Below are 24,591 nucleotides of genomic sequence, written 5' to 3' on the forward strand. Positions count from 1 at the left end.
GGGTCTATCTCCACCTATTGTTTACTTCTTACCCCCTCTCCCCATCTTATCTTCTGCATAAAACCCAACATTTTCCTAATTACCATCAGTTCTGAGGAAGGGCCACTGGACCCACAATGTTAACTCTCATTTCTCTCCACAGATTCTGCCAGACCTGCTAAGCCTTTCCAGCCATTTGTTTCTGATTTATAGCATCTGCAGTTCTTTCGGGTTTTTACTGTCTCTTTGATTTGACTGTTCTAGTCCTGTCTTGGTGAGCCTCCTATTTTTCATTTCAACAGTACCTTGCAAATTCATGACTTCTACACCTAGAAGGGCAAAGGGAGCAAATATATGGAAAAACCACAACCTGTAAGTTCCCCTCTAAGTCATACACCATTCTGACTTAGAACTATATCACTACCCCTTCACTGTCATTGGGTCAAAATCCTGCAACTCCCTTAACATAACGGTCATGTACCAGCACCACGAGATTTAAGATGGCAGCTGTTATGAAGATGTGAGTGTACTGTATCTTTTAAGAGAGTTGAAAACTAGCAGTGACAGTAGTAAATGTTCTCAATAAGATGCAATGTAACATGTGCTCCAGCTACTGGCGTAGCTGGTAGCCTGGGAACGGCAAAACAAATTTGAATTAGACCAATCAGTTTAAATTTGTACTCTGAAAATACCAAACTGCAATCCAGTTTGAATTTAGTATATTGACAATCTTAAAAGCCAATGGCACAATCTGATGCATTGGTAGGTGGGGGCGGGGGTATAAGGCCAGGGAACATTGAACAGTTGAGAGGAGAACTGTCGAGCTATCAGTATGTCAAGACTGCCTGGAAAATAGCTCCATTGAAGATACCTTTATTAATCAGTAACTTGTGAAGCAGAATCCCCAAGAAGAAGAAATGACAGGATACAGATGAAACTGAAAGCTGTCTGGTTTTGAGATAAGTTGTATTTTGTAAATCTTAATCAGGGGTTTTATTGGTCTAGTATTATAGAAGAGAAGGTGAGAGGAAGGAGTTGTAAATAGTTAATTATTCTGTTATACTTTAAGGAATAAAGTTGTTAATTTTTACTTGAAACAGTTCTTGGCCTCTTGAGTTTTCAGATTACTGCGTGGGACAAATCTTCTGTGTTGCTGATTTAGAGTAAACAGGAGAGCTTACCCTGTGTCATAACAGTTTGGAGGCTTGAACTGTTTTAAACAGATTTGAATAGATTTGGGGGTTTGAAAAATCCCAGCAGATTTAAACACTTGCAGGTTAGTGTTCCTAGATCTTTAAAGAAAACGTGAGACAGTTTGTTTAATATCGGTTACCTGTAGTTGATTAAATTAAAAGTGAAAGAAATGGCCCTTAAAATTGCTAAAGAGGTTCTGGGATTTGTCAAGAAAGTTCAGAAGGAAAGAAAAAGTCCATACTTTTAGAATTAGCAAAGAAGTTAGATTTGGGTTTAACCAAGGACAAAAGTAAAGCTGAAATTGCCAGGGAATTACTCAAACACTTAGGTATGCCAGAGAAACAAACAAGCGCAGTAGAGGTAGAAAAATGGAGTTTGATGATAAACAAAGGGAGAGACAAAGGGAAAGAGAGAGAGAGAAGGTTCTTAGCTGAGCAAAGAGAAGAAAGTGAGAGAGAGAAGTTGAAGCTGCCTTTATTTCACTTGAAAAATTGGCGAGGCAGATGGAATGGTCTGAGAATTTATGGATAATGCTGGTACACAGAGCTAATGAGGTATTTGCCGCACTGTCAGACATGGGGTCAAGAGATTCTGAAGAGGTCAAACAGGCTATTTTAAGTGCTTATGAACTGGTACCAGAAACACATGGGCAGTGATTTAGAAACATAAAGAAGGAAGTTCAGACTTCATTGAGTTCGAAAGAATTAAACATAGATGGACGTGTGCTTTGAAAATAGATCGGATCTTTGAAGCTCTATGAGGGATTATTCTGCTGGAGGAGTTTAAAAATTCACTTCCAGAGATGGTAAGAATTCACATGGAGAAACAGTAAGTTCAGGAAATGAAAAAGACAGCAGAATTAGCAGATGAGTACATCTTGTTGCATAAGTTTCTGGTCAGAATTTCATCCTGTGAGGGATAGAAATTGGGAAAAGGAGAGATCATACACTACTAAACCAAGAGTAGAGAGCACTGATAAGAATTTACCAAAGCATAAAAAAGAAGCCCAAGAAGTTGGAAAGGAGGTACAGTCACAATGCTAGTCATTAAAGACGCTGTGGGAAAAGATGCTAAGCCAGTGGCATTAGTGAAGGTAGTAAAGGAGACTCAAAGAAGAGCCAAGGAGCTGCAGGAGAATGCGCAGCCTAGGCAGGGGCAGGGTATGGAGTTAGTACCTGATCTCTGCAAAGAATTTGCCTGTGGGTAAAGTTTACTCCAAATGAACAGAGGGAGAAGGACAAGTAGCTATAATTTGAGAGATACAGGGTCTAACCAGTTACTGATGGTAAGGGATGAGTGAACATGCATTTTTTCTGATCTGTTACCTGAGTGTGTGGTAATTTGTGGGACAGATGGACAGAGGTTTAGCATTCTCCTTTGTACGATCAGGTTGGAGTGCTAACTCAAGACTGGGAAAGTTAGTGAAAGTAGATTGACAGTGTGTCAGTTCCAGAAATCCAGTTTGTTCTTGAGAATGATTTGGCATGATCTAGGGTGGGAATGACACTCCTTGTGGAGAGGCCCGAGGAAGACCAAGAAACTGAGGAGTTAAAACAGAAATATCCTGGTATTTTCCCAGATCCCACTATCATAAGTCACAACATGAAGCGAAAAGTAAAGAAAAAGATGAAAGCGCTGAGGTTCAGTTAGTGGATACCCTGCTTGACGTAATGGTGCAGGAGAAGCCTGAACAGGCAGGGGCTTAGACTGAAGTGTTTACTCCTAAAAGGCTAAGATTTGCAACAGCATGACAAGACACTAGAAGATATAGGTGTATGAAAAGTAGGGGGAGAATATTACAGAACGGTTATTGTCTGAAAGATTAGAATCTCTAGGCAAAAATGAAGACCATGGCAGGTTAGTACAGAGGAGGAATGGACCAAAGTGCATCAGGTTATGTTGCCGGTCGCACATGAACTACCTGTAGAAGGTCATCTAGTGGTATAAAAGACTCAGGCTACGGTACAAAAACATTTTTATTGGCCTGGAATGCACAGAGATTCAATCAGACCAAGGATCATATTTTACTGCTAGGCTATTTAAAGAGATAATGGATAGCTTAGGTATACAGCACTTTGAATCTAGTGCACATCATCCTGACTCCCAGGGAGCTTTAGAAAGGTGGCAGCAAACTTGACCACGTTGAGAGCATTCTGTCAGGATTACCCGAATAATTGGGATAAAGGTATCCTATTGTATTGTTTGCCATTAGAGATGCCCCAAATGAATCTACTCAGTTTATTTCCTTTGAGTTAATATTCATCATGAAGTGCGAGGCTTTCTGAAATTAAAGAAAATTTGACAGGACCAAAGTCTGAGATCTCACGCTTAGACTATCTGTTGAAGATGAGGGAGAGATTAAATAGAATAGATGAATTAGCTAAACAGCACCTGAAAAGGGCAGTGTAGAATGAAGCAGGTGGCAGATTAAAGCTCTGAGACTGTGTTTTCCCAAGGGTATTATACTTTAGTACTATAACAGTACTAGTGGTAGGAGATCATTTCAAAGCCAGGTTTAGTGGTCCCTATCAAATTGAGAAAAACTAGTCAGGTGAACTATCTCTTAAAGGTGCCAGAGAGGGGAAAAATGTTTAGAGTAAGTCACGTGAACATGCTGAAACCACATTATGCTCGAGAGAAAGAACGAGAAACGGGTCTTAGTTACTGCCCCGCAGTAAATCCAGATGATGTGGATTTTTGATGTGCCTAAAAATAGATTAAAAGATGAAGACTTTGAGGAGTGGGATAGATTAGTAAGCTGTCTGTCTCAAAAGCATAGAACACAGTTGAAAGATTTGTTACTGCAGTATAAGGACATACGTAAGAATCAGATGGGGAGGTCCAATGCTATTGTACATGAAGTAGACATAGGGAATACTGCTCTGATAAAACAACACTCCTATCAGCTTAATTCTTTCAAAGCTGAAAATGTGTTGCTGGAAAAGCGCAGCAGGTCAGGCAGCACCCAAAAAGCAGGAGAATCGACGTTTTGGGCATGAGCCCTTCAGGAATGAGGAGAGGACTCCAGCATCTGCAATCCTCACTTTCTCCTCGAAGATGAATCCTTTCAAAGCCAAGCAGGCCCAGATGAAGGTGGAGGCCATGCTCAATGAGAACATCACCGAACCAAGCTAGAGTGAGTAGAGTTTACTGATCATCTTAGTTCCCAAACTGGACGGGAATCTGCATGGCTAATCAGAAGATCGATGTCGTTACAAAATCAGACTCCAATCCAATTCCTAGATTCGAGGACTATCGAGAAAGTTAGTCAGGCCATTTACGTCACCAAGTTGGACTTAATGCGTGATTACAAGCAGGTACCTTTATCAGAGTTGGCAGAAGATATTTCTGCATTTGGAACCCCAAATGGGCTATATCAGTTTAAAGTGATGTCCTTTGGAATGAAAAACGCACATGCCGCATTCCAGAGACTCATGAACAGAGTTGTGGCTGGGTTAACAAGCTGTGAAGTTTATTTGAATGATGTAGTGATCTTTAGTAAGTCCTGGAAAGATCACATGGTACAGTAGGCAGAGCTCTTTGAACAACTATGAGAAGCAAAATTGGTTATACGCTTAAAACTGAATTTGCGAAAGTAGAGGTGACCTTCTTGGGGCATAACTTCGGTCATGGAAGGTTGATCCCATGGAACGCAAAGATGAAGGTCATCAAGGAATTTCCATGACCAATCTTGAAGGAAGAGGTGCTTTGATTCTTAAGACTCAGTGGATTCTATCAGAAGTTTGTTCCAAACTTCAGCAGTGTAGTGGCACCGTTAACCGATTTTGCTGAAGAAGACAACAGTTGCGGTAGACAGAACCATGTCAGGAGACATTTGACCATTTGAAAGCCATATTAACCAGCCAACCAGTTTTAGCTACACCAAACTTCAAAACCTTTTTAATGTCGCCATTGATGCTATTGTTATAAGAGTTGGCACTTTACCCCTACAGGAAGATGAGGATGGGATTGAACTGCCAGTTGGTTGTTATTTGAAGATGATCAGCATCCACCGGAGGAAATATTCCACTCCAGAGGAAAAAAAACTATTGAGTTTGGTACTGGCCCCTCAACATTTTATTGTGTATGTCACAAGCAAGGTGTCGGAGGCAGTTGTGTACACTGATCACAATCCTCTTATATTCTTTGAATGGTTTAACGATGAGAATATGAAACTATTTTGTTGGAGTCTTATGTTAGAGTTTTAATTTTAAAATCATAGATGTTGCAGACCGTAAAAATGTAATTGCAGATGCGTTATTGCGGATTTGACTGAGTTTAGATGACATTTTTATTTATTTGATGTTTTTGTGTACGCACGCACGCACACACACTCACATGCACACATGTAAAAAGTTAAGCTGAACATATATTGAAGTTGTGTATGTTAGGGTAATGTTTTTAAAAAAAGAAAGAATGAAGCCATCTTTTCATAGTCCATTTTTTTCTTAAGGGGAAGGTGTTATGAAGATGTGGGTGTACTGTACCTTTTGAGAGTTAGAAGCTAGCAGTGAAAGCATCAGGTGTTCTCAAAGATACAATATAGCATATGATCCAGCCGCTTGGGTAGCTGGTTGCCTGGAAATGACAAAACAGATTTGAATTAGGCCAATCAGTATAAATTATGCCCTGAAAATTTCCAAACTCCCAATCCAATTTGAATTTAGTATGTTGACAATCTTAAAAGCTAATGACATAATCTGATTCTTTGGGTGTATAAGGCCAGGGAACATCGAACTATTGAGAGGAGAACTTCCAAGTTATCAGCATGTCAAGACTGCCTGGAAAATAGCTCTCTTAAAGGTATGTTTACTGATCAGTAACCTGTGAGGCAGAAACCCCAAGAAGAAAAGACAGGAATACAGATAAAACTGAAAGCTGCCGGTTTTGAAATAAGTTTTGTTTGTAAATCTTAATCGGAGTTTTATCAGACTAGTATTATAGAAGGGAAGGTTAGAGGAAGGACTTGTAAACAGCATTTAATTGTTCTTAGCGTCTTGAATTTTCATAGATAACTGCTTGGGATAAATCTTTTGTGGTGTTGGTTTACATTAAACTGGAGAGTTTACCCCGTGTCATAACACAGCTCAGTGCCGTCTTCCAAAGGGTGATTAGCATTGGGCAATAAATGTTGGCCCAGCCAGTGTCAGCCACATCTTGTGCAAGAATTTTTTAACATTTTACCCAAAACTGCCCAAATTCCACTTTGCAACAAGGCTTGTTCACCCATCACCCTAGTGCATGGTGATTTACTATTGCTCCCAATTGCTTTGATTGTAAAATTCTCATCCTTGTCAAATCCCTTCTTGACCTTACCCGTCTCTGTCTTTGTAACCACCTCCAGACACGTGACTTTGAGAATTGTCATAGTTGTCCAAATTTTGCTGTTTTGCAGATGCCGTGGTTTTAATCACTATCATTAGCAGTTGCACTTGAAGCTTCAGGAATCCCAACCATCTTCCTTCAACACCCCTGTGTCTCAATCCCCCTCTGCTCTTTTAAAACATTTCTTAAGCCTGGTGAAACATTAGTTTCACTGTCATCTGTACTGATATCTTGCAGCTCACTGTCAAATTGGTTGATAGCATTCCAATGAAACATTAAGATATTTTACTATAAAGGTGCTGAGAAAGTGGAGGTTATTGTAGCCCTGCAGTTAACCAATTGGCATCATCACCAATGAATGCATTCACATTAATGTTTAGTTTGTTCGCCTGAACTTTTATAAGTCACCTTATACAATTGGAAAAGAATATTCTAGTCTTCTCAGTATTAATTGTTGGTTTTTAATTTGTGTTTCGCTGTGTTCTTGGCTGTTTGGCAGTTAGGTGATAATGTGACCTGATGCACAAGACATCAGAATTCTTAGGGACAGTTGGATGGACCAGTTGGCTTTTCTTGCCTGTCTGATATTTTCAAATATTTGTATGTAAGAGGAAGGCAAACTGCTTTCTCAATCTTTGGCAGTTAGCAGTTTAACAGCTTCATGCTCCAACCAATTTATCCTCGGAGACCAAAATGCATAAATGCCTTCCTATCTGTTTTCCTGCCTACGATCCAGTTGGGACTATTTTCCATTATGAATTCACTCATCAATCAATGGAGGAGTTGGTCTTGAAAGTCAAAGATGCATGAAAATCCCATCATGTTTAGTACAGTCACTCCAATGATGGAGTGATTGAGCTTATTTGGTCTCTTGTCAGCAAATGATCCTTGTGTTTGTAGTTTGAAATTTGTGATGGTAAGCACGAGAGAAACTGCTAGCCCTGTCTAATCAGGACTACAAATCACAAGGCCAGATGATGTGCAGTGCTGATACTGAGTGCCAGGAAAAGTTTTGCTTCATCAATAAATGTTAAGTAAATATGGCTTTTACAACGTCCCCACCATTTTGAGAATATTGGTGGAGGCAGGAAAACTGAACTCTTGTTTTAGTGGCCTCCTCCTTTGGAAAACAGCTTTCTGTCTACCTAAACGTCAATTTCAAAGTTATTGGTTCTTGCTTAATGAATTCCTTTCAGAACTTGTTCAATGTCTGCATAGCCTCAGACCTTTGTTCTTAAAGTGACCTGTATCCATCCAACTATGCCTTGCTTTGTATTGTTCCCCTTTGGCCTCCACTTCCTTAACTCACGTAGTCCATTCCAGTTTTAACTAAACAACTTTGCTTTAGCTCATCATTTCCACCAAGGTCATCTTAAATTTTCTACTTTGGTATCCTTTCACACCCTCCAAAAGCCACTGCAAAACTAATCTATTTGATCTTTTAATTCACTGCTCCTAATCCTTCAGCCTCTCCAGTTCTGACGATTTTTGTCTCAGCATGCTTGGCATGTTTTAAGGTGCAATGTAAATGAAGGATTTTAGTCTTAAGCATCTTCTTATTTCTATATGCAATTCTGGTACCAACAGTTTAAAAATAATTCACTTGTGCTGTAATTTAACTTCCATGAATGACTAAAGGGCCTGTCTCTGTGCTGTAGGACTTCATGACTCCATTTTCATTATTTTCCATTTAAATTTTATGCAGTCTTAAGCAGTTTGAACTGTTTAAACCTGTTAGCATTGAATCCAAATGATATTATCCTCACCAGGTTATGTTCACTGAAGAGGATGTGAAGTTTTATCTTGCGGAGCTGGCTCTTGCTTTAGATCACCTACATAGTCTGGGAATTATCTACAGAGATCTAAAGCCAGAAAAGTAAGTTGCTGAAATTTTCATCCATCACTAGGTTTTTATTGAGTGTTGAATGAAATATTCTGCAGGATACTGTTTAGTGTTTTATCACATAATAAATAATTGAAGTTGTTTTATTGTGTTTACTAAAATGTAGATTATCAGAATTGTTACAAAATTTCTATGTCAAAACTCCTTTCAAGGAATTAAATGTAACTATTTTCTTTCAGTATTTTGCTGGATGAACAGGGTCATATTAAACTAACAGGTGAGTAATCCATTAATATGGATTCTGTTAACTTTAATTTTCTGCCGTATTACGTATAATTGACCTTTATATTGTCATCTTTAGGGATGGTTTAACCAAATTTCAAAAAAAGTTTGGAGGAAAGACTATTTCTAAAAGTTCGTGGTTTTAAAATACAGGTATCTTTTCATGGGGGGGGTTGGCCTTCACATTGGAGGTATCCTCTCACTGTGCCTTATGGCACTGATATTTCTGGTATTGAAGCTATCCATGTCTAAATGTAACAAGAACTGGGCTAAGTGCCAAGTAAATTTCCGTAAGACCTCTGAGCAGTGTAGGCCATTTGGCCTGTTGGGTTTGTTCCACTATGGTGAAATCATGGTTGATCAGACAATTCTCAACAGTACTAAGCTATCTTTTCCCAAAATACTTGCTTCCTATACTGACTCAGCATTGGACATAATTCACGATGCAGTCTCTACACCACTGCAATAAAAGAGAAGTTCCACTCATTCACTGAACTGAGATTTGAAAACTCCTCATCTCTTAAATGGCTGGCCCGAGTCTGAGCTTATGCCCTCTGGTCCTAAACACACACGGGGAAACAACCTCACTGAATTTACCCTGTTACATCCCCTAGGATCCTCTATTTCAATAAGGTCACTTCTCAATCTTAGACTCCAAGACGTGAAGCCCAGCCTACTCAGTCTCTACTCATAAGCGAATTCCTCAGTGTCCAGGACCAACAGCAGTTTCTGGACTGCATCCAGTGTCAGCATATCAGTGCAAAAACTGAACAGTGATCTAGATGTGGTTGTATTCTTGCCTTGTACAGTTTTAGCAAAACCCCCCTACATTTAATATTCATTCCCTTTGAACTAAAAGAGAACGTTACATTTCGTTTCCCTATTCCTCACTGATGTTGGTTGCTAGGTTTTGTGATTCATGCTGAAAATGTGTTGCTGGAAAAGCGCAGCAGGTCAGGCAGCATCCAAGGAACAGGAGATTCGATGTTTCGGGCATATAAGCCCTTCTTCAGATTCCTGAAGAAGGGCTTATGCCCGAAACGTTGAATCTCCTGTTCCTTGGATGCTGCCTGACCTGCTGTGCTTTTTCCAGCAACACATTTTCAGCTCTGATCTCCAGCATCTGCAGTCCTCACTTTCTCCTCCTTTGTGATTCATGCCCAGAGATCCCACTGTAATGCACCTTTTTTCAGTCTGTCTTAAATAATATTTAACGTATCCAAGATCATATCCTTGCATTTTCCCACATATGCCACCTGCAAAGTTTTGGCCTACTCCCTTAGCCTGCCTGTATCCCTCTGTAGATTCTTTGTGAAAACCCACTACAGGGAAACCTCGATTATTTGAACAAGATGGGCAGGGCAACTATTTTGTTCGGATAATCGATTTATTCAGTTAATCGACTAAATGCCTTTCCTCTGAGGCTCGGGGTTTTTAAAGTCTGCTCCCTGTTCAGGAGACTGCAGTAGCATACAGTGTGGGACCCTGGTCCCAAACCCTTTCCAACACCACCCCCTGCCCCAAACCTGGTCGAACAGGCGCGCCTCCCCCCCCCCCCCCCCCCCCCCCCCCCCCCAGCACAAAACGCACAAGTCCCAGCTCGCGCCCCCTCCCCAAACCCTGTCCAACACTGCCCCCCCCCCCCACCCACCTCCTATCTGGGGCAGCCGGATTAGACACCAATAACAAGACTGCTGCTGCTTTTGTGGGGTAAGTCTCAAAATAGCGCGCACACAGAGGCACACATTTAACTTTTTTCTGCAACTTTTTGACAGGTTCCATGTTTACCCTGTACAGGACAATGTTGGAGAGATTATCTGAGGAAGGGGGGTTTAGGGTACACCCCTGTGCAGAGCTCCAGGAAAAGTGTGGGGTGAGAGGGAGGGTGGGAGGTCAATCATTTGGAGATGATGCCTGTTTAATCACTGTAAACAAAAGTCACGATCACTGCTGGAAACACATCTTTGAAATGTTTCTGTTGGGACCTGGAGATCTTTTTCAGATAATTGGTATTCGGATAATTGAGGCTCCTCTGCACTCACCTTCCTGTCTACTTTTGTAATTTGCAAACTTGGCAGAAGTACATTATTTTTCTGATTTGCACGAAGTTGTGTAGTGTACTTGTGAATTGGAAGACAGGAAGTTCGAATTTTCTCAATTTGTTTGTAAGGATGGTGGGGTGGGTGAAGAGTAATGGTCCTTTTAAGAGATTGTGCTTTTCAAAACTTGGGAGATTTAAACAAAAATGTCTGCAAGCAGATGTAGGTGCACATACATGTAAAACGTGAGGTTTGCAGATGCTGGAGATCAGAGCTGAAAATGTGTTGCTGGTTAAAGCACAGCAGGTCAGGCAGCATCCAAGGAATAGGAAATTCGACGTTTCGGGCCAGAGCCCTCCTTCAGGATTCCTGATGAAGGGCTCTGGCCCGAAACGTCGAATTTCCTGTTTCTTGGATGCTACCTGACCTGCTGTGCTTTAACCAGCAACACATTTTCAGCACATACATGTTTCAGTTTCAGAACTGTATCAGTTGGCTGTATGGTTGGCAACAACCCAGGCTTGTTTTGATGTTATGGCAACCGGACCCTCGATACCAAAACCCAATTACATTTAAATCTGAATGTTTTGACAACCTCAGACCAGTCCTATTACAAGAAAATTGACAGGTCATCAAAGGTATTTAAGATGGTTTTGAAAAGCGGTGGACGAGCAAATTGCCATCTGAAGAATAAATATCTGGCACTCTGATAAGCTCCGTTCCGTAACAGATTGGGGGATCAGGTCTGGGATCTGGATATTTTCAGGTTGTTATTAATATTATTAATTGTACTCCCTTCACTGACCATGCAGCATTCTACTTGTTATAGGTTGCCACCTTAAAAATGCCCCCTTATTCAAACTGTCATCTGTTAGTTAACCAATCCTGTATCAGTACAAAATACTATCTCCAACACTATGGCCAGTTCTGTTCTTAAGTATCCTTGACATACTGAATCTTACTGAAATCTTCCTGACAATGAAAGTATAATGCTTCTACTGCTTCCCCTTTGTTTGTTCAGCTTCTTACCACCACAAGGAATTCTATAAATTTGTCAAGCCTGATTTCACCATCACAAAGCCATGCTGATTTTGCCTGAATTTGTAAATGTTCTGCTCTTCATAATAGACTCCAGCATTTTCTCAGTGACAGATGTTAAGACAACTGTCCTGTAGTGTTTTGTTTTGTTTTATTCCCTTATTTGTGTTTATATTGGCAACTTTCCAATCTTCTGGAATATTTCCAGAACCTAAGGATTCTTGGAAGATCGTTTCCAATGTATCCACTTTATAGCTATCTTTAATAGTCTAGGATACAATTTGTCATATCCAAGGAACTTAATGGCTTCTAGTCCTGTTAGTTTCTAGAGTACTTTGTTTTGAGTGATAGTTTATTTATTTCCTGTGCTCTTTTGCCCTTGATTGTGCAGTATTTTTGGGATGCTATTCGTATCTTCTGAAGTGAGAGCTAAGTAGTTCTTCAACTCACCTCTATTTTCCAGATTCCCAATTATTATTTTCTAACAATTTAGAGAATGAGGCTCAAGTTTTGCCTTCTTCGGCCTCTCTCTTCCTTTTCTGTATAACCAATGAAGCTCTTGCTATCCATTTTGATGGCACTTTCTAGGTTATCCTCAGTTTAGTTTTTCCTTTTGTGATCGTCATTTGGTTCTTAAAAGTTCTTAATTCTCCACTTACCACTAATCTTTGCCACATTGTAGGATTTTTTTCTTTTAATTTAATTCTTATTACTTTGTTCAGCCTTCAGTTTATCCTGATCATGAAATCTTCAGTCCTAACCGGAATATATATTTGTTGAAAGTCATGAACTATTTTCTTAGATTATTCCTCAACTGCCTTTTCTGATAAACTCCTTTCCCAATCCATCAAGAGGCTGGTCATGGCCTGCATCAACTCCAGTCTCCCAGCCTGCCTCAATCTCCTAAAATTTGCTTAGTGACATAACAGGTCCACACTGGATGCCATATCCCTAGCCCTGCACTTAACTTTGGAACATCTCGACAGCAGAGATACCTACGGCAGACTCCAGCTAATTAACTACAGCTCAGCCTCAAACCATTATCCCCTCTAGACTGATCTCAAAACTCCATGACCTTGGGCTTGGCTCAGCCCTCTGCAACTGGATCTTCTGCTGTCTGACCCACAGATCGCAATCAGTGAAGATAGGTAATAGCACTTGCTCTGCAATAACACTCGACACTGGCATTCCCCCTACCCTAAAAGATGCGTCCTCAGCCCCCTACTGTACTCCCTTGTACACCCACAACTGTTGCTAAATTTCAAACGAATGCCATCTACAAATTCACTGACGATGCCACCATAGCAGTTAGATATCTAATGTCAATGAGTCAAAATTAAGAAGGGAGATAGAGGGCTTGGTGATGTGGTTCAGTGAGAATAACGTCTCTCAAAGTCGACAAACTAAAGAACTGATCATTGACTTCAGAAAAAAAGGAGGAGAACATGCCCTTCTCTACTACAACAGAACCGAGATTGAGGGTGATGAGTGTCAGGTTTCTCCGAGTGATAACTGGCAAACTGTCCTGGACTTCCCACGAAGATGCGATGGTCAAGAAGGCATAGCAACACTGCTTCCTCAGGCGGTTCAGGAAATTTGGCCTGTCCATAAGGACCCTCACCACTTCTACAGATGCAACATAGAAAGTGTACTGTCCGGATGCATAACTGCCTGGTATGGCAACAACTGCTCTGCCCAGGACCAGGGTGGTGGTGTGCATAGCCCAGACCACCACGGAAGCCAACATTCTATTAGTGGGCTCCATTTACACACCTTGCTGTCGCAGAAAGATTGCCGACATCATTATCAAAGACCCATTGCACCCCAGTAATGTCCTACAGCCTCTTCCATCAGGCAGAAGATGTGGAAGCCTGGACGCATGCATTAACATGTTCAGGAACAGCTTCTTCCCAGCCATTACTAGACTGTCTAGCCTCAAATAAGGCTGATCTTGCTAATGTTGATCCCATCCACTGCATACCCTGTACGATGTAACCTGAATGCCTCTGTTTAAGTCTTTCTAATCTGTATATGCTTACTTACTATGATCTGCTTGTATTGCTCATAAACAAAGCTTATTACTGTATTTTGGTACATATGACCAAAAATCAATCCTTTATTCACTTCAGCCAACTTTGCCCTCATTAATTTAGTTCATTCAGTTCATCAAGTTTTTAGCACAGTTGCTTTTGACCCATGTTTCGCACACAGCTGAATGTTAAATGCTGCTATTGCTATAGTCACTGTTTCTCAGGCAATCTGCTACCTAGCATCATAATATAAACATGTGCATTATGCATTTGGATTCAGAATAGCCTGATCCTTGATTGGATCCACAAAATGTTGTTCTCTGAAACTATCCTGAATGTACGGAATTCCTCCATGTAATTGCCATCATTATCTCATGTTTTTATTCTGTCCTCCAGTATCACTACTGGTAGACTATTCCCATCACTATCTTGTTCCCCATGTTATTTCTTAATACTACCTATATGAATTACCCATCTTGCAATCCAAGAAGTTCTTGCTGTCATGCATCTCGTTCTAAGAAAATTTACCACCACCTCTCTCTCTCTTTCCACCCCCCGCTTTGAAAAGTGATATAACCCTGAATATCTAGTTCCCAGCTTTGATCTATTTCTAGCCATAACTCTGGAATGCCAGAAGATCATACCCATTAACCTCTTAACCTGTTTTTGTGCCCTTAAATTATTTATTTTCCTCCAAAAATTACAGACCTCTTTTTAAAGAACCATTGATGCTGCTCCCACCCCCACCATCCACATCCTGACCCTATCTGCTACTGTTTTTCAATGTTTGCAAACTGTGCCTTCCCGTCCCACTCTTGGTGTCGTTATCCAAATTGCTGACCTGCTATGCTGCCATATCCTGTTGATTTGTAAGTTTGTATTCCGTGAAATCCTCAACCTTTGTATTTTGAATAAAGCCCCTCTATTTGTGCCAGACAAATACCAAGCAATTCCCGCCTCCAACAGCAGAAAAGAAAGCATTGCTTGATATTCATTGACACTACCATCACTAAATCCCCTGCTATCAATATCCTAGGGATAATTGTTAACAGGAAATTGAACTGGACCTGCCATGTAAATACTGTAGCAGGTAACACATCGTGATTCCTCAAAGCCTGTCTGCCTTCCACAAGGCTCAAGTCTGGAGTGTGACTGATTAGTATTCACTTGCCTGCAGTGTAGTTCCAGCAACACTCCAGAAGCTTAACACAAACCAGGATAATGTACCCTGCTTCATTTAGCACTGTGTATCTACCAGCTTCAACATTCACTCACTCATTTGCTCCCTTCATTACCACCATGCAGTGGCAGCAATGTGTACTATCTAAAAGTTGCTCTTCAATAACTTTCTATGGCTCCACCAAAAGCAGTTTTGAAACCTCAGCCTCTGTCACTGAGAAGGATAAAGACAGTGGATGCGTGGAAATGTCACCTTGGTAGTGGTCCTTCAAAACATGTACAACCTTGATGAGGAACTATCCACTGTAACTTCATTGCCTCCAGGTCAAGTCCATCCTGATAATGTAAGGCAAGATAGGGTGTACTTGCCTCTCATGCAAGACAATGATTCAAGAAGGTAGCTGCCGCCACCACCACCACTAATCCAAGTAAGGCTCAGCAATAAATGCTGCCTTGGCCAGTAAGCCCCTCATTCTGGGACCAAACTGAAAAACCAGACAGATTGTGGTTAAGTAAATTCTCATTGAGCCAGGTTCTAGTGGTATTTTCCCTCAAGGACTGTATATAATCTTTTTGTTAGTCTGGCTTGGTGGTTGATGCATGTCTGGCACCTATTGCACAGGCATTTTGTGGTCCCTTCTAGCTGTGAACATGGACTGATGAAAGACAGACTTGAAGATCCTCCTTGAGACCTCTAACCACATGGAATCAATGTTGATTTCATCAGTTTTTTCATCTCCCTTTTCTCCCACCTTATCCCAGATCCAAGTCAGCACCATTCTTTTGAACTGTTGTACCTGTCTGTATTCCTTTCCACCTATCTGCTCCACCTCCACTCTGACCTATCAACATCACCCTCCACCTTCATCCATCTATTGGATTCCTAGCCACCTCCCTCCCATTTATCTCTCAGTCCCCTTGGGCTCCTCCCTACATTCCTGATGAAGAGCTTATGCTTGAAACATTGACTCTTCCCCCCTCGGATGCTACCTGACCAGCTGTGCTTTTCTAGCACCACACCTTTTGACTCTGATCTCCAGCATCTGCAGTCCTCACTTTCTCCCAGACTTGAAGTGAAGGCATAATAACCAACTGATGCAACAACAGACATTAGCCAGAGTCAGAAAGGAGAATGTAAATGCGTGATGTAAAGATTTTGCTTTGAAGTCAAGCAGTGCAGTCCGTTGAAGTGTAAAAGTGTCATATGTTCAGTTTTTTTTTGCATACAGTGTATTGACTTAAGTCAAGAACTTGATTTTCATTGTTGTTCTAAATATTTGCTACGAGTAAACTAACTGAGCAATTTGTAAATGACCTGAAATAACCAATGCATTCTTTGACTTCCTTTCCTGATTTCTACACTTAGCCATGTAATAAACCCTTCACCTCCAAATTATAGCATATACATTAAACACATTATCCATTGACAATCAAGTTTAGATGCAGCAGATTACATGTGCTCCAATAACATCACCAAATCCGTCAACCACCCTCTCCACAAGCACCGCCACCCTTTAAAATTCTCTTTCAACCGAACAGGTGATACTGTAAATACTGTTTCTGTAATGTGAACTTTCTTTTACATTACAAAGTACTACAGAAATTAAAGGTAAGTAGCTCTCTCATTGGGGCTTTGCTACAGATCTCCTAATAGCAAAGTTGTTGTTATGGGTGACTTCAACTTTCCCAATATTGACGGAACCTCCTTAGTGCAGATGGTTTGGATGGAGCCGTTTTTATCAGGTGTGTTCAGGAGGGTTTCCTTACTCAGTATGTAGACAGGCTGATGAGGGGAGAGGCCATTTTGGATTTGATGCTTGGCAATGAGCCAGGACAGCTGTCAGATCTTGTAGTGGGAGAACAGATTTATATCCTAGGTTGCTCCGGGAAGTGAGAAAGGAGGTTGCTATGCTGCTGACGGAGATCTTTGCTTCCTCACTCTCCATGGGAGTCGTACTGAAGGATTGGATGGAGGCAAATGATTAGATTAGATTACTTACAGTGTGGAAACAGGCCCTTCGGCCCAACAAGTCCACACCGACCCACCGAAGGCAAGCCACCCATACCCCTATATTTACCCCTTACCTAACACTATGGGCAACTTAGCATGGCCAATTCACCTGACCCGTACATCTTTGGACTGTGGGAGGAAACCCACGCAGACACGGGGAGAACGTGCAAACTCCACACAGTCAGTCGCCCGAGTCGGGAATTGAACCCGGGTCTCTGGCGCTGTGAGGCAGCAGTGCTAACCACTGTGCCACCATGCCGCCCACAAATGTTCCTCTTTTCAAGAAGGGTAATAGGGAAATCCCTGGCATTGTCAAACCAATCAGTCTTACGTTTGTGGTCTGCAAGGTTTTGGAAAGAATTGAGGGAATAGTATTTATGACTAATTGGAAAAGCATATCATTATTAAAGGCAGTCAGCAGGTGTTGAGGGGGACAGATCATGCCTCATAAATCTTATTGATCTCTTTGAGAAGTCAACTAAGATCGAGCAGTGAATTTAGTGTATATGGACTTCAGCAAGGCACTTGATAAGGTTCCCCACAGTAGGCTCATTCATAAAGTCAGGAGGTATGAGATACAGGGAGTTTTGGCTGTCTGGATTCAGAATTAGTTGGCTGACAGAAGCAAGGCAGAGAGTGGTTCTAGATGGAAAGTATTCTGTCTGGAGGTCAGTGTTGAGTAGTGTCCCGCAGGGCTCTGTTCTTGGGCCTCTGCTGTTTGTAGTTTTTATAAATGACTTGAATGAGGAGGTTGAGGAATGGGTTAGTAAACTTGCCAATGCCATAAAGGTCGGAGGTGCCGTTGATGGTATTGGGGGCTATTGCAGGCTGCAGTGAGACATAGAATGCAGAGCTGGGCTGAGAAATGGCAGATGGAGTTCAACCTGGATAAATGCGAAATGATGCATTTTGGAAGGTCGAACTTGAATATTGAATATAGGATTAGAGAAGGATTCTTGGCAATATGGAGGAACAGCGGGATCTTGGTGTTCCATTGCATAGATCCCTCAAAGTTGCCACCCAAGTGGATAGGGTTGTTAAGAAAGCATATGGTGTTTTGGTTTTCATTAACAGGGGATTGAGTTTAAGAGCTGTGCGGTTTTGCTGCGGCTTTACAAGATCCTGGTGAGACCACATTGGAAATACTGTCTAATTCTGGTTGTCCTATTATAGTAAAGATGCAGAGGCTTTGGAAAAGGTGTAAATAAGGTTTACCAGGATGCTGAAAATGTGTTGCTGGAAAAGCGCAGCAGGTCAGGCAGCATCCAAGGAGCAGGAGAATCGACGTTTCGGGTATGAGCTCTTCTTCAGGAATGTGTGTACCAAGCAGGCTAAGATAAAGGGTAGGGAGGAGGGACTTGGGGGAGGGGCGTTGGAAATGTGATAGGTGGAAGGAGGTTAAGGTGAGGTTGATAGGCCGGAGTCAGGATGGGAGTGGAGAGGTCAGGAAGAAGATTTTAGGTTAGGAAGGTGGTGCTGAGTTTGAGGGTTGGGACTGAGACAAGGTGGGGGGGAGGGGGGTGGGGAAATGAAGAAACAGGAGAAATCGGAGTTCATGCCTTGTGGTTGCAGGTTTCCTAGGCGGAAGATGAGACGCTCTTCCTCCAGCCGTCATGTTGCTATGGTCTGACGATGGAGGAGTCCAAGGACCTGCATGTCCTTGGTGGAGTGGGAGGGGGAGTTGAAGTGTTGAGCCACGGGGTGGTTGGGTTGGTTGGTCCGGGTGTCCCAGAGGTGTTCTCTGAAACGTTCCGCAAGTAGGCAGCCTATCTCCCCAATATAGAGGAGGCCACACCGAATGCAGTAAATGATGTGTGTGGAGGTGTAGGTGAATTTGTGGCGGATATGGAAGGATCCCTTGGGGCCTTGGAGGGAAGTAAGGGGGGAGGTGTGAGCGCAAGTTTTGCATTTCTTGCAGTTGCAGGGGTAGGAGTGGAGGTTGGGTTGGTGGGGGGTGTAGACCTGACAAGGGAGTCACGGAGGGAATGGTCTTTTCGGAACGCTGATAGGGGAGGGGAGGGAAATATATTCCTGGTGGTGGGGTCCGTTTGGAGGTGGCGGAAATGACGGATGATATGATGTATATGGAGGTTGCTGGGGTGGTAGGTGAGGACCAGTGAGGTTCTGGCCTGGTGGCGGGGCTCAAGGGCGGAGGAGCGGGATGTGGAGGAGATGCGGTGGAGAGCATCGTCGATCACGTCTGGGGGGAAATTGCGGTCTTTGAAGAAGGAGGCTATCTGGGTTGCTCGGTATTGGAACTGGTCCTCCTGGGAGCAGATGCGGCGGAGACGAAGGAATTGGGAATATGGGATGGCGTTTTTATAGAGGGCAGGGTGGGAGGAGGTATAGTCTAGGTAGCTGTGGGAGTCGGTCGGTCGGTTTATAGTAAATGTCCGTATTGATTTGGTCGCCCGAGATAGAAAGTGAGGGGTCTAGGAAGGGGAGGGAGGAGTCTGAGACGGTCCAGGTAAATTTGAGGTCGGGGTGGAAGGTGTTGGTAAAGTGGATGAGCTGTTCAACCTCCTCGTGGGAGCACGAGGCAGCGCCGATACAGTCATCGATGTGGTGGGGGATGGTGCCATTGTAGCTGCGGAAGATGGATTGTTCCACATATCCTATGAAGAGGCAGGCATAGCTGAGGCCCATGCGGGTGCCCATGGCTAGTCCTTTGGTTTGGAGGAAGTAGGAGGATTGGAAAGCGAAGTTGTTCAGAGTGAGGACCAGTTCAGTCAGTTGAAGGAGGGTGTCAGTGGAAGGGTACAGGTTGGTATGGCGGGAAAGGAAGAAGCGGAGGGCTTTGATCCCTTCGTGATGGGGGATGGAGGTGTATAGGGACTGGATGTCCATGGTGAAGATAAGGCGTTGGGGACCAGGGAAGTGAAATTCATGGAGGAAGTGGAGGGCATGGATGGTGTCCCGAACGTAGGTAGGGAGTTCTTGGACTAAGGGGGGCAGGACCGTATTGAGGTATGCAGAGATGAGTTTGGTGGGGCAGGAACAGGCTAAGACAATGGGTTGGCTGGGGCAGTCAGGTTTGTGGATTTTGGGCAGGAGGTAGAAACTGGCGGTGTGGAGTTGTGGGACTGAGGTTGGAGGCCGTGGATGGGAGATCCCCTGAGGTGATGAGGTTATGGATGGTCTGGGAGATGATGGTTTGGTGGTGAGAGGTAGGGTCAGGGTCAAGGGGGCAGTAGGAGGAGGTGTCCCGAGCTGGTGTTTAGCCTCAGTGGTGTAAAGGTCGGCGTGTCAAACTACTACCGCACCTCCCTCGTCTGCCGGTTTGATAGTGAGGTTGGGTTTGGAACAGAGGGAGTGGAGGGCTGCATGTTCCAAGGGTGAGAGGTACCAGGATGCTGTCTGGACTGGAAGGCTTGTCTTAAGAAGAGAGACTGACTGGCTGTCTGCCCGCCCGCCCGCTCTTGGACTTTTCTCTCTGGAGAAGAGGAGGAAGAGATGTGACCTGATCGAGGTATACAAGACAATGAGGCATGGATAGCGTAGATAGCCAGAGACTTTTCCCCAGGGCAGGATTGATAGCCCCATGGGGTCATAGTTTTAAGGTGTTAGGAGGAAAGTTTAGAGGAGACATCAGCAGTAGGTTCTTTACAGAGTTATGAATGCATGGAATGTGTTGCCAGCGGTGGTGCTGGAAGCAGAGTCATTGGGACATTTAGCGATTGCTGGACATGCACATGGACAGCAGTGAATCGAGGGGTGCGTAGATTAGGTTATTTTATTTTAGATTAAGAATAATCCTCAGCACAGCATCATGGGCTGAAGGGCCTGTTCTGTGTTGGACTTTTCCATGTTCCATATTCTATGTTCTAAGTTTCATTAATGAAGTATGTTGCTGGCTAATAGGGGAATTACACACTAATTTATACTAGTGCCTTTAATATTTTAAAATCTTTTAATGCATACCACAGGAATATTATGGACAAAATTTGCTGCAAAGACCTATAGAGATGCAAGAATGGGTTGTCTAAGCTTGTGTATTAGGAAATGCATTAAGGCAAGTCATAGTCATAGAGCTGTACAGCATGGAAACAGACGCTTTGGTCCAACTCATCCATGCTGACTAGATATCCTAAATTAATCTAGTCCCATTTGTCAGCATTTAGCCCAGATCCCTGTAAACCCTTCCGATTCATGTAACCATCCAGATGCCTTTTTAAATGTTGTAATTGTACCAGCCTCCTCCACGTCCTCAGGCAGCTCATTCCATAGGTGCACTACCCTCTGACTGAAAAGATTGTCCCTCAGGTCCCTTTTAAATCTTTCCCCTCTCACCTTAAATCTATGCCCTTGAGTTTGGAATCCCTGCACCCTGGGGAAAAGACCATGTCTACTTGCCCTGTCCATGTTGCTCATGATTTTGAAAACCTCAAATGGTCACCCGTTAGCCTTTGATCCTCAAGGAAAAAATAGCCCCAACCTATTGGGCTTCTCCCTATAGCTCAAACCCTCCAATCCTGGCAACATCCTTATAAATCATTTCTGCACCCTTTCAAGTTTCACAGCATCCTTCCTCGAGCAGGAAGACCAGAATTGCACATAGTATTCCAAAAGTGGCCTAACCAATGATCTGTACAGCCACAACATGACCTCCCAACTCCTATAGTCAATGCACTGACCAATAAAAGCAAGCGTATGAAATGCCTTCACTATCCTGTCTACCTGCGACTCCACTTTGAACAAACTATGAACCTGCACTCCCCACAACCTTACCATTTTAGTGTTTAATTCCTGTGCTGATTTGCCTTTCCAAAATACAGCACCACACTTATCTAAATCAAACTCCATCTGCCACTCCTCGACCCATTGGCCCATCTGATCAAGATTCTGGTGTACTCTCAGATAACCTCCTTTGCTGTCCTTTACACCTCCAATTTTGGTATCATCTGCAAACTTTGGGATATCTGGTCGACGTGGACAGGTTGGACTGAAGGGTTTGTTTCCATGCTGTACATCTCTATGACTCTGTCTCCTGTGTTCCTATCCAAATAATTTATGTAAATGATGGAAAGCAGTGGACCCAGCCAAAAGTTCAGAGCTCCTTGCTGTATGCAGATGTCCCCAACCATCTACTGCCATCCTTTGTACTATTTACCTCCGAATGTTTCCCTTTATTAAAATTTCATGGACTAGCTGTTGAGTGTATTTTAGTACCAATAAATAGGCTGCAGTGATTTAAGTTGGCTAACTCCTCACGGCCTCCGATAAAGTGCAATACTACAGACGATTGAAATCTGAAATTAAAAAAAAAACAAAATGCTGGGGAAACTGCAGATCTGGCAGCATCAATTTTTAAAATAGTTATCATTTTAAGTTCAGTATAATTTCTGAAAAAGAATGTCATACTGTTACCTCTGTTTTATCTCCACAAATTCTGTCTGATCTACTGAGTTATTTCACGAAGTCTGCTTTTATTCTCTCATTTTGTCTATTCTCTGCCTCAATGAGTACTAGATCTTCCTTAAATTAACCTTTTCCCATTTCTACATTGCTGCACCAGACTACATGGTAATATTAAACTCCAGAGTTCTGCTGGCTGGTTGTGTACATTTTAAAGTAACTTTTCCCTCACAACACACACATCTGAATCTGATTGATCTGCTCGTTTTACAATTTGAGCTACAATTCAACTCCTGACTAGTAATTTGCTGTCCTGAAACAGTATGCTCTGCTCTTGCCTTGGAATCTTATTGCAATTTCCATCTTCTGTTGTGCACTTTCATTGCCCCACAAACTATTCTGGATTTTTGTTCCTGTGGAAATACCTCCAGTTCACACTCTGAATATTCCAGTTGTTATCAATATGTCTTTGGTTTTGAATAAGAATTTTTTGATATGCCATGTTGATGCCACTCTACTTCAACTTTATTCTATTGTGTGGCCTATCTGAACTTCTGAAAGCCGTCCCATCTTCCCTGCTTACTGCCTCGATATATGAATTCCAATAACAAGGTTTGTATCTTGATTTCCCTTGGGTTGATTTGCTTTCACATCTTGGCTGCTACTAGTGATGTCCATCACTTCAACTTCACTCCTGCCCTTTTTTCTCTTACAGTTCTCTTCTTCCCTTGGACCCAGCCTAGTGTTGGCATGGTTCCTTTCATTTCTACAGCTTTGGGGATTTTCTTATCCCTGGTTTGACTCTTTGATAACTTTCAGTGTCCTTGGTGTTTCTTGACATCCTCAAAGGCTCATTGAAGCACTCGTCACAGCCGCCTTAGAAGTTACAACCACCTCCTCCTATTTTTGCATGCCTGTTGAGTGCTAAGCTTGTTAGTCTACTTCTCTTCAAATTCTCCTTTCCTCATGCTGACCCTCTGTCTTCTGCCAGTGGGTCAGCTGCTGCCGCACCTCTACATAACTTCCTGCAGAACATTTGTTCACCTGTGAGCATATTGTAGATTATCACATCCATGCAATTATTGTAGATTACAAGATTATGCTGGGCTTAATAGAAATTTAGCTGAGGGGAGATGATACCTTACCCCAGTTGAAGCTGCTGCTTCCTGGCTGTATTTTTCACTGAATTTATTGCTTTGGCATCAGTCGTCATAAATTAGTTGTATAAACGTTGGTCTGATGTGGGTAATTGAAATAACATTAATTCTGAAGTGCATTATTTTCCAATTAGATTTTGGGTTGAGCAAAGAGTCTATTGATCACGAGAAGAAAGCCTATTCATTCTGTGGTACTGTGGAGTACATGGCACCTGAGGTAGTTAACAGAAGAGGTCACACTCAGAGTGCTGACTGGTGGTCTTTTGGTGTTCTCATGGTAAGCTCTTTTTGAACTCATTCATATTAGACTTTATTTGCCATAGGGAATTTGTTCTTGTAAACATTATTCATTCCATTTTCTCTCTGACATTGAATGCACTTGCCTCACTTCATTGTGATTTTGTTTAAGGACCGAATTTTCATTTAAAGCAGTTCTGAAAATCAAGGGTTTTTTTGGGTAAAGTAAATCAATTAGCTCCCACTGTATTAAAAAATTTATCATATCCGTTTTCAAATTTCCTGTTTTTGGTGATTTGGCTTGAATATATCTTTGAGATTTATCTTTCTGCTCTGTTGGAATTTTAAGCTCGTGTTTTATAGCTAACTGCTTTTAGGGTGCTGATCATGCTGCTTCCCTCAGATTTGGAACTGAACTAGCAACACTTGTTGCCTGGACTGTTTGGGTGATTTTATTAGGAGGTCATCAATTGTGAGTGAGCAAAACTATGACTGAGTTCATTGTGGGGAAGTAAATAATCATCCACTTTAGACGCAAGAAAGATGTCAGATTGTAAACTAGAAACTAGAGCAGTGAGATGCTGGGTCTATGTACTGAAATAACTAAACATGAGTGAGTACAACTTTTTTTTAAGAAAAAGACCAGTGGAATCTTAACCCTAATCTCAGGGACTGAGGTGCAAAGGAATAAAGTTAGCTTACATAAAGCATTGATTTGACTAATGCAGTTACAGCTCTCAAATCTGATCACCATATTACCTCAGGAAAGGCATTGAAGTGGTTGCAATTCACATTTGTCAGAGTAATACTGGGGCTGGAGGGTCGAAGTATGAGAACAACGTGCTTGTAGTTCTTTGTGTATTGAAGATTAAGGGGTGAACTACTTGACTTGTTACAAAGGATTAAATATCTTTAGAGATGG

General features: G+C 42.3%; 1 protein-coding gene across 6 annotated transcripts in view; it reads left to right on the plus strand.

Moving 5' to 3' along the window:
• LOC132820988 (ribosomal protein S6 kinase alpha-3) overlaps window positions 1–24,591 on the plus strand; it is a 122,416-nt gene that overhangs the window by 67,310 nt on the left and 30,515 nt on the right. For all 6 annotated transcript variants that reach the window (XM_060833435.1, XM_060833430.1, XM_060833431.1 and 3 more), the window contains 3 exons: window positions 8,268–8,374; window positions 8,581–8,618; window positions 23,567–23,709. In XM_060833435.1, the coding sequence (XP_060689418.1) occupies window positions 8,268–8,374; window positions 8,581–8,618; window positions 23,567–23,709 (288 nt within the window). The remainder of the gene's footprint in view (window positions 1–8,267; window positions 8,375–8,580; window positions 8,619–23,566; window positions 23,710–24,591) is intronic.

This window comes from Hemiscyllium ocellatum, chromosome 12 (assembly GCF_020745735.1).
Source record: "Hemiscyllium ocellatum isolate sHemOce1 chromosome 12, sHemOce1.pat.X.cur, whole genome shotgun sequence".
NCBI lineage: Eukaryota > Metazoa > Chordata > Chondrichthyes > Orectolobiformes > Hemiscylliidae > Hemiscyllium > Hemiscyllium ocellatum.